Source organism: Diadema setosum, chromosome 4 (genome assembly GCF_964275005.1).
Source record: "Diadema setosum chromosome 4, eeDiaSeto1, whole genome shotgun sequence".
Taxonomy (NCBI): domain Eukaryota; kingdom Metazoa; phylum Echinodermata; class Echinoidea; order Diadematoida; family Diadematidae; genus Diadema; species Diadema setosum.
In genome coordinates, this window is record NC_092688.1 from 23110956 (window position 1) to 23126930 (window position 15975).

Sequence of the window (15975 nt, forward strand, 5' to 3'; positions counted from 1 at the left end):
CATGCTAACATGAATAGCGAAGGAATTATTTCGGGGAAGAGTGTTGGAGCAAACAGTGGAATGTGGTGGGCTGTAAGAGGGAAGACCTTGTGGAGAGTGAGAGAAAAGAAAGGTGAGGAGGAAGAATCGAAGTTTCTTATCAGTCTGCTCATCATCATCCCCCCGCCAGTAATGGACGAGATGGGACCCGGCAGATAGGGTTTCCACTCCTGGGCCCGATGCGTATCTGTCTAATTTGATGAAATTGTTCAATTTGGAGCTGGACACGTATCCCTTTCCAGCCCAGACCTATAACTGTCACCACCAGCCTCTCTCCGTGTGCCGTCTGCAAATGGCCGGACAGGGCAGGCAAGCCGTTGCCTCAGGGTGAACGCTGGCCCACCTCAACCAAAGGGCAACTGAATAGAACGTATGTACCTAGAGAGCTTATAGGGGCTAAGTTGACACCTTGAAAATTAGATCGTGTGAATATCAAACCATGCAGAAAATGAAATGAAAAGGACAGTGAAATTTTGAGCAAATGCCAATGAAAACTAAGGAAGTTATGATTTCTTGAAGTTGTAACCAATCAAGCACAAATTGGCAACTTTGTGATGTAGCATGTTAGCTCTCCCTCCATTTGCCATGTACATGAAATTCTATGGAACATCTCTCACTGTGTTATTACAATTTTGATGACGACATATCATTTTTATATGCAGGGGTTGTATAGAGAAATATTTTACAATGATCATGTTAAGGGTGGGAAAATCAAAAATTTCCTAGTGTAGAACAAATAGGGGGAAGGGTGGGCATGTGCATGTCATCACAGAATTGCCAATTTGTTTTTAATTGATCACAACTTTAAGTGATTATAATTTTCTCAGTTCGATTGGACTTCGCCCAAACTTTCACTTGCCTGTTCGATGTGTGTGTGCGTGTGTGTTTTTTTTTCTATTCACAGAAAAATAATTTTCAGGGAGGAATTTCCCTTTAAGTAGTTTCTTATGGAGAGAAAAAAGCGAACTCAGAGGATTTAATCACACAGGCATTGCATGTGATATTAGCAAGAACAGTAATATATTCATCAGAGTGTCGTACACTTTGTCATATATTTTGTCCTTGTATAGTGCTAAGTATGAATGTGATGATATGGTTTAATTTATTGCTTTGTTTTAAAGTTCCAACTCCTTATTTCTGCATTTTCCAAGGATTTTATGGGTTTGCACAAATTATTACTATCACTTGTGGCAGCTTTGCAAACATTTATCGTTCAAAATATGAAATGAGATGGCAGCTAACATTTCGTAGAAACTCATGTCCATCCATTCTTTAAAAAACAATGAGTATATATGAGAGGAGTAATAGATGTGGAAGAGATAAAGAAAAGAAATGAAGACTGTAGTCTTTTATACCCATCCTTTCACATTATCATCTCATTTCATGCTATAAGATCATCTGCTTATAAAGATAACTCACAAAGTGGCCGGTGTTGAAAAAAAAGGAAAGAAAAAGAATGTCTGGAATGATTTCATGCAGTCATGAAATCTCTTCTCAACTCCAGCTGCAGTAGTCAAATAAGAGATGAAGAAGTAGACAACCATGACAAACCATCACATGATGATGTTTGTTTGAAACATTAGTGATGAGCTCTTTGTTGTTTTAAGAGTGCATTCTCCTTAGGATATATCGGGAATAAGAAAAACTAGCCCGTATCTGGAATTCTATAATTCAGCCAAGAGAGCTGTAATTGTATTTATGTGCATTTTGGGATGAAGGTCATCTTTATTGTGTGCCAGTCATCCATGGATCTAGGAATGAATCATATCACTTTATGGAAGAGAGCATTATCACAAAGGGTTCAATGAACAAAAAGGTCTTTTAATCCTTTTTTTCCGGCCCTCTAAATAAAGAGTTTGTGTGCTGTAAATGGTGATTCACCTATAGAGTCAGAAGCCCAGAGAGTGAATAGTGTGTCTCATTAGATTGGTTTGTTAATGTAATCTTTTTACAAAATGTCAGTTTGGAATTATGTGATGCAATTCAGGGGTATATGGGAAATGAGTGTTTTAGCAAAATCAGCCCATCCTCAACGGGTTATGATTGATTTATCCTTTCAACTTTTCAAGCGTTTGTTTTCATCCATTGTGAGAATAATGACAGTGGTATGAACTCAACTCTATATGCGTCCTATGTCAAGGTTTTATCAATGTTTGGCAAATGTGAAGGCATTGCGAGGTTTTCAGAAAACTCTTGTCGTACATACTGTATGTGTACCATTTTGGCAGTGTAATATACAGAGAAATCTGTTTACTTCTTTTTGGCTGTCATAATCTCTATTCATTAAAGAAGATGTTGACTGGAATTAAGAAAAGTGTCAAAGGGACACTGGTTGCAGGCTTCTGCCACTGCTGCCTCATGCTAGCATCAGTCATTGACCACTTGAGCGCTCCTTTACCTTAATGAGTCTTGAGATATATTGAGGATAGAGACTGCTGCATGGTTACCATGATGACCAAGGCTTCCGACCTGATGCCACGAAATAACTGCCGTTGCCACCTGTTATGTAACATGCTTTTGTTCTGCGGAATGATCAAGGGTTTTGTTAGTTTGCTGTTAGTGCTGTTCATGGCTATCCTATAATGTCTGAAAAGGTATAAAATGATTCAAATGATAATCAGAAGAGTACAAAAGACTATGATGATACAGAAGAAAGAGATATGACAACATTAGATTATCATCATCACAGCAGCATCATCATCGTCATGATGATTATCTTAATTTTTGTTGTCATCATTGTCATTTTCATAAATTCTGTCATTTACTCTCGTCAACTTCATCTTCATTGCCATCACCATCATCATCATCGCCATCATCTTCAGCATCATTCGTGTTTCCACCTCTGTACATCAGCACCATACTTGAATCTGAGTTAGTAGTTTGCTGGAAAAGTATGATATATTAAAGGAAGTTCACATCATTTTCATATGAATTTAGCAGATTTGTAAACGTTCATAATTACAGGACCTGTAGGGCTCTAAGATGATGAAAAATGGTTTTAACAAAGTGACACATTATTCAATGCTGTTGTAGGACACGAATGTAAACCCTGTTTGATTATGACAGTATGATGGATCTAGTCTTTTTTTTCGGCAATATTCACATTTGTTCTTTTTAAAATTGAGATCTGATTGTGAATTGTGTCTAACTGTGCATTATTGAATTGCTGACTTGATATCAAATTATGTCATTTCTTGACCTGGTCAGACAATAAAAGAATTTAACTGGCCCTCATTTCATGCCGTGCAAGCTCGAGTTGATAACTATCATTCTCATCATGGAGTATATGGCCGAGAATCAGGCATCCTTCCCTGACACTATCTGGAATGTTCATCTCATGTCGGACTCGGAATTCATCCGGCCAGTATCAGCCCATCACCTGGAGGAGATGTAGCTCCTCTTGGAGTGTCACCCGTCCGCATCCCTAGATGGCAGCCTCTTACACCACCACAATCACCATCACATCAAGACATCATACACTGTATATTACTTGGGAAACACAAGCTGAGCAACACTTAATGTGCGTTTGGGAGTGGGAGTGTGGGGGTGGGGTGATGCAGATGAATAGGTCACATTGGATACAACTTTTGTTTTTGGTTTTGATTATTTCTCTGTATCTGGTCTTTGTCTCCATTTCTATCTTTCTTTCTTTCTGTTTCTCAGAGGGTTTTTTTTTTTCTACTGATGATGAAAATGGTGTCATAGATGTATTTAGCTTTTGACAAATCTGTCATAAACATGATAAATATCATAACCAGTCATAACTACTTAAGAATCTGATGTTGCCATGATTATTTCTATCAGAATGCTGCTGATATCACAGACAGTAGAAGTCTAGAGTGTGTGCCATTTTATTCCATCTTGTCCATGAAACTAAATCTCTCTTTATGCTACATCTTTTCAGAAGATTTTTGAAATCATAAATTGTAAGAATTTCAAAGGATAGAATACAGACTTCTCTGTAATTTTAGCGCTATTATGATTGTGTACCATTGTGTGTTGCAGAATTATCAAACCAGTCTTAATTTAAGTGCATGATTTATAACTGGTCTTAAAGGGAAGATAAACCCCAAGAGCAATGTGGATTGAGTGAAAGTAGCAACATTAGTAGAACACATCAGTGAAAGTTTGAAGAAAATCGGACAGTCGATGCAAAAGTTATGAATTTTTAAAGTTTTGGTGTTGGAACCGCTGGATGAGGAGACTACTAGAGGTTATGACGTATGAGTGGACTACAATATCAAGAAAATATAAAGAAAATACTACAAAAATCCATTTTTCATGAAAGTTACAAATTCCATCAACTTGATATTGACATATGTTAAGGGTAGCAATTATTCCCCCTGCTTTCTGAAAGCGGTTGGTCCACTGCTCTTTCATAATTCTAGAAAAGTGAATTTTTGTTGAATATCCTTTATATTTTCTTTGTATTGTTGTCCACTCATACGTCATATCCTCTAGTAGTCTCCTCATCCAGCGGTTCCAACACCAAAACTTTAAAAATTCATAACTTTTGCATCGATTGTCCGATTTTTCTCAAACTTTCACTGATGTGTTCTACTAATGTTGCTGCTTTCACTCAATCCACATTGCTCTTTGAGTTTACCTTCCCTTTAAAGTAGTAACACATTTCAGGTGATTAAAGCTAATATGCCTGTCTTTGATTGGCAAACATTTATATTTCTCTTCTTTTTTTGAGGGGGGGGGGAGGGGAAATTTTGTGCAGATTTACTAGTTGTAAGCAGCTCTATCTGATTTTTCTCCAACTCTATAGGATATGCATTAAATTCAGAGTTGCATTATGTCAGGAGGACACAGTGTTAACTTCTGTATTGATCTACCTTTTATTAAGACCATTTTGTTTCACTTTGTTTTTGGATGTATCAGACATTTCAAAACTGATTTTCATCAAATAAACTTTGAATTCCTATTGGAATTTTATGCTTTCTAATATAAGTAGTTTCTAATTATCTTGCATAACAGTTAAAATCTGAATCCCCTGCTCAACCAAAACTATACCATCCCTTTAAGCTAATAAGGAAGTATCTGCACTGACTACAGTGACTTTAAGGTCAATAGATAAAAAACAACGACAAAAGTTTCCATGACGTAAAATCCTTTGACACGTAAGTGCCACCTGATAGTTTTGACTGTTGGAAATTCTGACAGTGTTAATTTTCGCATTGTTCAAATTTTCATGCTTTTTGTGCAACCAGAAACTAGCATGAAAATAAAAGCACACAAAAAGTTTTGCTTGTCATATGTTTCAGTAGTTGATGTTTTCACTCCGTTGAACTTTTTGATGAGACTCTCATCTGGCTGAGCATGAAAAATTACTCGCATGAAAATATCCACTTTTACAGTAATTGGCTCTTTCTATACATGGTTGCAGGTGTAATCATTGGGTATTGCTAAAAAGCACAATGCTTTTAGTAAAACAGCACACACAGATATCTTTAATTGACAGGATTTGATAAGTAACGGAAATGCACGGACAGATAGTTTATGTACAAAAATCCGCAACAAACATTCATAAACCAACACACGTGCACAACAGGAGAATTCACAATAACCCTTTGATTTATAAACATGGTATAATCTTGCATCTCATTGAAATTTATTCAAAATAATATTACATATTTGGTGATTTGACAAATAACTTACCAACATCTGAACACTGAGTCTAGTAACAATTTAGCATCTGAATATAACAGCATTTATGTGACTGACAAATGTTTATCAGCTGAATATAAAAAAAAAAACCACAAAGTGATATATCTCCACAAAATTGTTCACCTTGAAGAATACAATGAAAACAGATCAAATAATGCCATTGCATTTACTACTGTATATTAAGACCATTCCATCCTATAACTGGCAAAAGGAAGGAGGATAAGTTGTTACTATTCTGAATGATATTCTTATAATTCTGCTTCTTCATTCTTCATCAAATATGATTCATAAATGTATTGCCTTGTGTAAAGATGCTCTTGTAAAGCTGTGTTGAAACATTTATCGTTTTCTATCAGTGAGATTTTCTTGTCGATGTTGCTAGTGATGCAAAAATTCACCCCAGCAAAGATTCAAATTTTGTCAGCTGATGAAGATGTTTGACCAACAAATGCTCTTGAAGTACAATTTTCCACAAGTTCTTATTGTCATGGTAACCATTTCTTGCTCTCTCTGTTTCTTGCAAATGTGTAGAGAAAATTCTTGCCCACTCATTTTTTTTTTCCAAATACTTCAGAGTGCCTTCATTTGTGAATATGATGATAATAAATGTAATATTTGCAGCAGCATTAACGTCATGTTATCTCCTCCTTGTATCTAGCAAACTGTAGGAGATGGATTATTCTCTTTGCAAGGATGCCTCATCGCCAAGGCTGACCAAGAGGGATGTGTAGTGTACACATATCCATGTCTCATGTAACGTAAGTCCTTCTGTTATTAAAGAAAACATATATCTCATTCCTTCTGCAACATGTGAGTATGCTATGTCTTTGAAATACATTCTCCCACCCCCTCCCCCTACACACACACTTCCTCTTCTTCAGACCTGTGTGTGAATAACCCTTTCTATCTTTAGCAGTATACTTGACAACAGTCATATGAGCATTGATACGTCACAAAATTTCATCTTGTTTAGAGAGTGGGCATCATTTCTTTGTATAGTGGCAGTACAAATAGGAAATCTGTGAAATCATTGCAGCAATCTGTGCGAATGTCAAATTCAAGGAAAATCTTGGTTGCAATGACCACACATGTGTAGTTATGGCAGAAAACATTGATATTATTTTGCTTTGTTTTTTTTTTTGAAATAATTATGTTCCATAGACATGCTAAATGAAAAGTATGGCCACATACACTCATTCATTTGTGCCTGTAATGACACATATCAAAAAAGAAAAAGAAAAAAGAAATGGTGTAAAAGAAATCTTTACATTAAATCAGGTCCCTTGTGAGAGTTTGTGATGACTTTACACATTTTTTTTTTTTTTTAAACATGAACTGTATAAACAGCCATACATCAATCAATCTGACAGACCTGAAAAAATAAAAACACAAGAAAAGAAATATTGATTAACTTATTCTCGGAAGACTAAAGTTAAACTTCCTGGAACTGATTGCAAATTACTGTTATTGGTCTGATGCTGATGTATTATTTGCACCACAATCCTGTAAAAAACGCATCCTGCCATTACATTTTAGCTGACTTCCTGTAGAACAGCATTGTGGGTACGATACAAGCTGTGGCCCCCTGAAGTGTGATAACACATGTGTGATTCCAGAGTGCACGAATAAAAAGTTACAGCTCATTGCGTAGTATTCGTGTTACTATACATTGTCTATATTGATTAAAATTCTTCTTGTGTTTTGGTCACAGATGGTCCTTTCTCACGCCTCATGCGAGCGTAAACTTCCATATCTTTGTATATGTATACTATTTGAGAGAATTACAAAACCACGTAGAAACTCTTTATTGTTCCTCGTGATATCCACAATATCCCATTTTCATGCCTTAGAGTTTTAAAGCCTGCCCAATACAATGCTTGAAACTCTGTCACTGGCTCACTGTATAAACTTGGTGTTGCAAACAAATTCAAACAAGGTAGATACATGTACAAAAGCTGTCAGTTTTTCAGCTCCTGATTTGCAAAGAGCAGCGACTATGACAAGTTCGCTTTTACAACTTTTCTTACTACTTTCTTTGGATTACATAAGTTTTGCCAATAGCTCACTCAAGAAATGAGTGTCTTTGGCAGTGGGAGCATCCAAATATTTTCGTTTTCTCGCCTGTGCACAAGTTTTGCTTTATCTGGCATGATACATCCACCAAATGCATATTAAATGGTCCATTGTTTTCCAAAGATTACAATGTAGCTCAGTTTACGAATATTGGAGTCATGCAGTGCTATCATACTGTGAGTTTTTTTTTTTTATTCTGTTAGACCTTGAAGAAGCAATGAAAAAGCATAAATAAATGCCAATGCCGAAATGTAAAATTTGTTTTGGGTTATAGTAACAATTGCATGACTGAGTGTATTGTAGTATTTTAAGTTGTAAACACAATTATTTACAAATCAATTGTTCTCAGATACCAGCCCTTTTGAAATATTTGTCATATGATATTATTTTCTGTAGCCTAGTGTTCTTTGAATACACAGCTTCATAGAGAACATGTCACCATCAAACTCATTACAGTGGCCGGGTATACATTACAGTGAACGATTAAACACTAGGTGTATGGTATCATGGCATTTGATTAAGACAAAACACTGTCAGAGATAATACAGAGTATGCGTACCATCGGTCGAAAACACAAGATAGCGCAATGACATACTGTCTTCACGCTTGCTTTTGCATGAATCTTACCATCTATACCCATCCAGTGGGCATTTTTATAAATTTTACTTAAAAGCAAAGTTTGCAAGGGAATCACCTACCAATAGCATGCGCAGATGACACTGTAACCAAAGTAACACAGGTGAAAATTTATGAAAGGAAATAACCTTCTAAATAGGGTGGCATTTACATGGAGTCTACTATAGTAATCACTGCAAGAAGGCACTGTTAAATATCCAGGGGATGTGAAAGTCATTCACTCTGCCTTTATAAGTCTTTGCCTCTTCTGATGTTCCATTCTGTGACATACAAAGTTAGCACATATCTAGCTACTGCATGTCTGGCTTACTATGTCTTTTATGATGCTCCTATTTAAGCCTCCCCGGCTGCGTTCAGCATTCACATACTGGTTGGAAATCGCGGAAATCAGAAATGGCACTTCTGACTTCAAAAGCATCATTGGAAAGGTGGCAGTGAGTGGGGAGGACTCCGCATGGATGGGAAGATTGACAAAACACGGTAAAGGGAGGGGGAGAAAAAAATTGTATGACTTAACCAGACCAAAACCGAATTTCATTCTGAAGTCGTTGATGATGCCCCCACCAGCTGTTTCATTGAGCGCTGCGTGTAGGGGAGACGATACTCGACCCGTGGAAAACCCATCCCAGATCAGTTACGCTCTCTCTCTTAATCAAAATCCTAGCTGGGCTTAATTTGAGCACCAGCCCTGGATGAGCGTGACTGAATCATATTAAATAAGTACCAATTTTCAGGAAATCATTTTCATTAGGAAGGACCTTAAAGAGACACCAAGATGACTGTGAAACAAGACTTTAGTGAGAAAACAAGGAACAACTTTTTTATGACCAGTAGACCCTAGACTTTTATCTTTTTGCCATGTTATTGTATTATTGGATTAATTACAGTTTCTGTGTTCTCTCATTGCAGAAAAGAGACAATTTGTTGCAGTTGGCATGATTCTTGCAAGATACAATGACAACATAAGATATCAATGCTTTTCAATCCAGTGCACTCCATACTTTAGCATCATGCTACATCCCAAGTGCATATAATATGTTTGCTGTCTCTTGTACAGTTCACTTTAAGTCTTTCTCATAATATACCACATCGCTTTATTGCAAATATATACAATTGCACCTATAAAGATACATCAGCTAACGTATATACACCTGATCCAATGCTGTCTTGCCTGACAACGTGATAATATACCATTTGATTCTCACGCCTGTCTTTGTCAACTCTTATTTCACAGTTGTCGCTGCGTAGATGTCTGTTGAATTCATTGCAATAACATGGATGGTGAGGGAACGATACCCTCTCTCTCTCTTGAAACAATCCCTTTAATAAGTGATGAGCGAAATTAATTTTTCATGACAAATAGTGCAGATGTTGTCGTAATCTGATCCCCAAAGCTCGAGCTCCTGAATATTGCACGCAAAGCTGACGAGCCGTTGGATATCTTCTTTTTTTTTTAGTGTGTGTGTGTGTGTGTGTGTGTGTGTGTGTGTGAAGGAAGACGTTGGTCATGATTGTCCACCACTGTCAAAGCTGGGAAATCTCTTAAACAATTATTTCATCACGGCCGATAAGGAAACAAGAGGTATGCCTGAATGAAGTGACTGGGAGAGAATTAAAAATTGGCCTGCGTCTGTGATGACTTCATTACCGACATGAATTGAATATCCACGCTTGAAAACTGGAGCAAGGATTTATGGGGAAAAAAACCCCATGAGAACTTGACTCGAATGGCACTGTTATAGATATCAAAGTGAAAATAACAAGTTCAATACAAATTCACGTCAAGAGCTTAAAGTATTGGTGTGTTAAAATATTTTGACTTTGGTGTTGTAAATCATTATCAAAATGAAAGTAATTTGCTGCAATTTCTATTAACGACACTAATGTGATAGTTAATAGAGAGTTTAACAATTACTTAATATAGAGACTCCTAAGGTAAGCAATCAAAATATAACTAGTGTGTCTTGAGGTAAATGATAAAGTGATTTGGTCATGACAAATTTAGCATGGAATGTTAAAAAAAAAAGAAGTGTTTACTCTACCTTAGTTGTAAAAATAAATTATTGAGATACACAAGCTGATAGGCACAAGTAGGATTTTTTCTCTCTCTTTTAAACAAGGTATGACTACAAATGTCAGGTGTTGTCTACATGACAGTGCTCAATTAGGAGTAGAATATGAAGATGATTTACACACTAAAACTAGAGAATATTGTCTGATAAGAAGACAATGTTAATTTTGACCAGGAAAGTATGTGAGCAGATACTTTTCTATTGCTAGGATAATGCATGAAACGTACATCCTGACAAATGTGTTTGCTCATGTAGGCAAGATTAATATCGATTTTCATATAAATGCAAATAATCAAATCTTTTTTTTTTTTTGAAGCTGGATACCATATTTAATCTCAATTTAAGTGTACAAAAGTTGATCGAATCAAACTTCTCTTTGAAAATAAGTGTCTGAATTGTACATTTACGTATTTACATACAGTGTAGTATACACAAATACAGATTAAAAAGTCTCTTTTATAATATTCATATTGTATGTGATAAGTGAATCAAAGGATTGCATGATCCTATTAGCATGCAGCCACATCCAAAATCTTCAAAGCTCAGTAGATATCTCCATAAAGTCTGTTGAAGAGAGAGATCCATTAATGCTGAAAAGGTAAAGCTGATTAATTTCCTTCATTTCAAATCAGAGCTGATAATGTATGTTCAAAGTGCTAACAGTCGACAGCTCAGCATTTTGACTACAAGTAAAGCTGATTTGCTATGTGCCGGGGAATCTACATCCGAGTAATCCAAACATACGCGTCTTGTCTTTTCAAGGTTATGTGTAAGTGGGCTAACAGCTTTTGAAGTGGGAGGTTGGTCACAGTTTTGCATGTTTCACATCCAGCAAGATAGTAGTAAGTCAGAGACAATTTTTTTTTTTTGATCTAGTCAAGGTTTACCCTTTTTAGTTGATTTACCAAGCTTGCTTTGCTAGCTCATCAGTCAAATCTGCATGGTGTACGTTCCATCGTCCCAGTCTTGACCAATCTCCTGGTACGGTGGGTCCTCCTCCTCGACGTGCGGCACTTGAACACTGACATTTCTCTGCCACACCGGCCGATTTGTCCTCTGCCACGTGGACAGCTCTTTTAAATGATCTTTTGGCTCAAAGTATATACTCGTTTGGTCCCAAATGGGCCTTTCGTTGGGGCCGTAGTTGGGCCCGAATGTGGAACCGTACACGCTGCCGTCGTACGTTCCCTTGTGCTGGACAGGGAAACATCTGCAGAGGTAGCCGAGAGTGATGACCAACACGATCAGGATGAGGAGGCCGATGATGCCGATGATGATGGCCAGGATTTCGGGGTTGAGGGTCACGTTTTCTCCCGTCCCCATTCCGGGCTGGTAGGGTGGGATGTCTGTGGATGTCTTTGGCCTGCTTGTCGGGCTGGTCAAGATGGTTACTCTGGGATTTTCTGTTGTTTCCACACGTTCTGGTAGAACGGTCATCAACACACTTGCCGATGTGCTTCCGACTGTATTACTAACATTGCACGTAATTGTAGTACCATTGTCACTCTTGTGTGCAGTGATTATTAGATGCCTTTTGTCGCTTTCAAATCTTGTTCTTTCTTCAGGTATCTGAGGAGAAATTATCCACTCGTATTGGCCACGTGGGTTTGCTTCGGCATTGCACTGGAACGTAACCTCCTCATCAGGATAGACCAGTTCAGTTTGTCTCTCCAGCTCCACCCTTGGTTTGTATATGACATTAAGTGGACCGAGGGAACAGAGCGGAACATAGTCACTGTCTGCAGCACTGCTCAAATGGCACTCAAAGAAGGCCCCGTTTAGACTCGAGTCTGCCACGAACGTGTGCCTCAGTGATCGGAATCCCGTCTCTGTGTCGTCGTAGTCCACTTGGGAAATGGTTTTTATGCCCCGCTTCCAGGTCAGAATGACTGGGGGATTTGCGCGCTCAGATTTGCATGAAATCGTTGCTGACTCACCCTCGGTGAAGTTTGGCTTGGCGAGCGGTAAGCACTCCGGGTATGTGTTGGCGGGCAGGTTGTAGACCTCCAGCCGAGCCGCCTCCGACCGGAGCACCTCGCGCACCTCCCCGTGGTCAAGACTGTTCACCACACACCTGTAGCTGTGATCGTCCGAAGGCGAAACGGCCGAAATGTGCAGGTTATACTGGCCGGAGTTTGCATTGACCATGATGGCGTAACGGCTCGGGTCGAGCTGGTGACCGACGATGACCGTGCCGTTGCTGAGCAATATTCCGCTGCGATACCACAGCACCACGTGGTATGGCTGGAGGTTGCTAACAGTGCAGGCCATCGTTGCTGACCTGCCTTCAAGGACTGCAAAGCGCTGGGGCTCCTGAATAAAAGTGATGGTAGAGCACAAAGTGGCTGTCACTAGCTGCAACAGGAGTGCAACTTGCCTAAACATGGCTGCCCATGCAACATGCCGCACCCCCTTCATCGTTGGACAGGCAGCGACGGTGAACAGCTTCATGAGAAAACTGGCAGAAAAGTTTCTCTAGTTTTCCCTCCCGATGCTATGAGAACATATCGCTCATTCCCATATGCCGAAATGATTGTCAGGATATAATCAAATCCACAGTATTCCAGCAGGCTCGCTTCACTCTGGTTTAATCCATTGATGACTCCATATGTTTTCCAACAAATGATTCAGATGTCTCCACATTTGTATTCCATAAGGTTACATGGCTTTCACAGAATGGTTTGCAGCTTCCATATGCATGTTACAAATAACACTTTTTGCAGCAGAAATCGCTTATTCCACTGTGACTGGAGAAGAAATATATGATCCCCTAGCATCACAGAGCTTTGTTTCTGCTTTTGTCTTGGTTACCTAGCGAACTGCATCATGCATATGCTGAAGATGACCGGCGTTTCCAGAAAAGGAAAAAAAAAAATGCGATGTAATTTACACAAGATCAGCTCAAAAACGGAGTAGATATCGTTGGCTGAAAACGCAGTGAAATTCTCTGTAATCCGTGCTCAGTGCCAAATGTGTGGTGTTTCGCCGTGAGAAAAGTCCGACGACAATCGCATCTGTATTGTTGTAGAAACGTGGAGAGAAAAGAGGCAAACATGTGCGAGATTAGTCATCTAGTCTCTGGCATAATTAGCCGATAAACAACAACAGTCTGTCACCAAAACGTTGTTTACGAAGAAAAGGCGCTGAAAACTGTAGCAGGTTTTAGAAGCAAACCAAGGCAGGAGTCTGGGGAGCCATCAGTGAACAGAGCACCCAGCTCAGCAACCAGAATGGGCCTTTCTACTCTTCATGACAAAAATGTTAATTCACACAGATCTTCTGTGTGTAATGAATATGTATAACTTTCAGCTCATCCAGGTCTGACTCATAGCCAATCACACAGCTTTGAGTTTTCACTCATCTTTCGTGGCCTTCACACAGACTGTCTGTGAGCAAATACAAAAGGCTCTGAATATTCATGAGTTTGTGGTTAGTGACTTGGCCAATTAGAAGAGAGACAATGCATTGTACAGCTGTGGAGTGTTCTGTGCCAAACACAACTGCTATAATATGACATCAGTGGAGGCATGAGCATATTGACACACACAGACTTCAGCACACGTCCTGATACACACAAACATGTCAGCGCACAATCCCTGAGTGAAGCTCCGCCCACCCACACTTTTGGCACACTTACTGAGGTGAAACCACACCCCCTGCACACTTTTTTTCCAGGCCGCTCCTCCGTACATGTCTCTGCTTTGTAATTTTCTAGTGTACCAGCGTTTTGCCAAGTACAGTAGGAATCCGCTCAGAATAATAGCTGATATCGATAAAGCCTGTATTGCACAGTTTGCCTGGGGAAGTTGGGGTGTTTAGATATCCAGGACAAATTCTGCTATTAATGAATTAGAGACATTCAGGAATGATAAATGATTTGTCTGCTCTCAGAGCTTATTCACTGTCCTCAGTGTGCATTCTAATTTCATGCCTACCAGCAAGACATAAACATTTTGGATCATTACAGAATTCAATGAAATGCCCCCAGCCATATTCTAAACATTGGCTAGCAAAGTCTTAATATACGAACAGTGTATGGCACAATGCTATTGTAACAAAGGAAACTGAGGATTCTTGTCCTTGTGAAAGATATGCTTAATCTGTCTGTCTGTCTGTCTGTCTATCTGTCTATCTATTTATCTATTCACCCATCCATCTATCTTTCTATTACTGAAGTAACTTTGTCTGTTTATACATCTATCTATCATCAGTCTATCTCTCTATCAATCCATCTTTCTGTCTATCTATCTATCTATCTATTCATCTACACGTGTATATATCAATTTGTCTACTTATACATGTAAGTATATATCTAGCTGAGTGGTGATGCACACATTCACTCACAGACTGTGCTCTGTTATGTATTAAATAGATTGGAGTTGTGCTTAAAGGGCAGTTATGGTTATAGAGGTTACTAAGCATGACATTTTAAGAATAATCTATTGTAAGTGGAAATGGGACTTTTTTGGGAATGATCGGTGCAGAAATTACAGAATTCACTGATATTATGTCTTCATCCATTATTGGAAATTTGATTAAACTCTGACAAGTCATCGAAATTCAGACAAAGTACAGTAGGACATTATTATTATTATTATTATTATTCAGTATGTATGAACCAGTAATCAATAACTACAGACAACGTGTGCAGTCTATTTCCTCAGCTGAAGCATTTCAAAGAGCATGCCTCGTATTAGTGAAAGTATTGGATAACTGGCCATAGAGCACATAGGGCATGACTGAACATTTAGCGTCAAAAAGGTGCATTATATTGCTATTTTGAAAATTGTCAATCTAATATACAGTAAAATGATACAAGTGTTAGTACTGTGTTAATGATAATGATTTGAAAGATTAAGTTTGAAGAAGATACCAGCCTCCCAGTAATAGATCAGGAAGACTGGGAACCAATACTCCATCATTAAAGAGGATCATATTCAAAATCCAAAGGAAAAAAATAATTTCATGATCCCGATAAGCCCCTAAAGGATGTCTGTGACTATCCAAATAACTGTGATGACCGTATTCAGTCATCTTTTTTGAATTTGAAAATAAAAATTATCCCAAGAATTTCTCTAAGAAGAACCAGATGCCAATGGCATGATGCCCTTTTTTGTGCCATTCCAAAATCTCTGCGTTTTTCCCAGAAGGACTGGTCTCCTCTGAGTGAGACCGCTCCACTGTCAAAAGCCACACCCACTGGAGTCCACCGGGGTGCAAACTCACACCCCTCTGGGGGCTACGTTGGCACGTGCCTGACCCCACGCTTCCCCCTCTCCCTCTATTGACATCAATAGATTCCCGCAAGGACGATCCCATGCTACCATCAGATTTTCTATGTACCATTATTATTGTGAAGGCGTCACTTTTGTATGTTTTTGCTCTCCATCTCCATACTTCTGTAAATATTTTGTCCTTCCTGATTTTTTTCATCTGTACCTCAAGAGAGAAAGATAGAGAGACAGAGGAAGAAGGGGGGGGG

The 15975-nt window shown here is 38.6% G+C and overlaps 1 protein-coding gene across 1 annotated transcript; it reads right to left on the reverse strand.

Annotated features, from left to right (window-relative positions):
• Window positions 1-11423: 11423 nt before the first annotated feature.
• LOC140227031 (kin of IRRE-like protein 1) lies at window positions 11424-12944 on the reverse strand. The gene has a single exon (XM_072307463.1). The coding sequence runs from the start codon at window positions 12942-12944 to the stop codon at window positions 11424-11426; it is 1521 nt and encodes a 506-aa protein (XP_072163564.1).
• Between the last annotated feature and the right edge of the window lie 3031 nt (window positions 12945-15975).

Excerpts from the sequence above, each read along its gene's own strand:
- LOC140227031 (XM_072307463.1), bottom strand. The coding sequence starts at position 12,944 with ATGAAGCTGTTCACCGTCGCTGCCTGTCCAACGATGAAGGGGGTGCGG.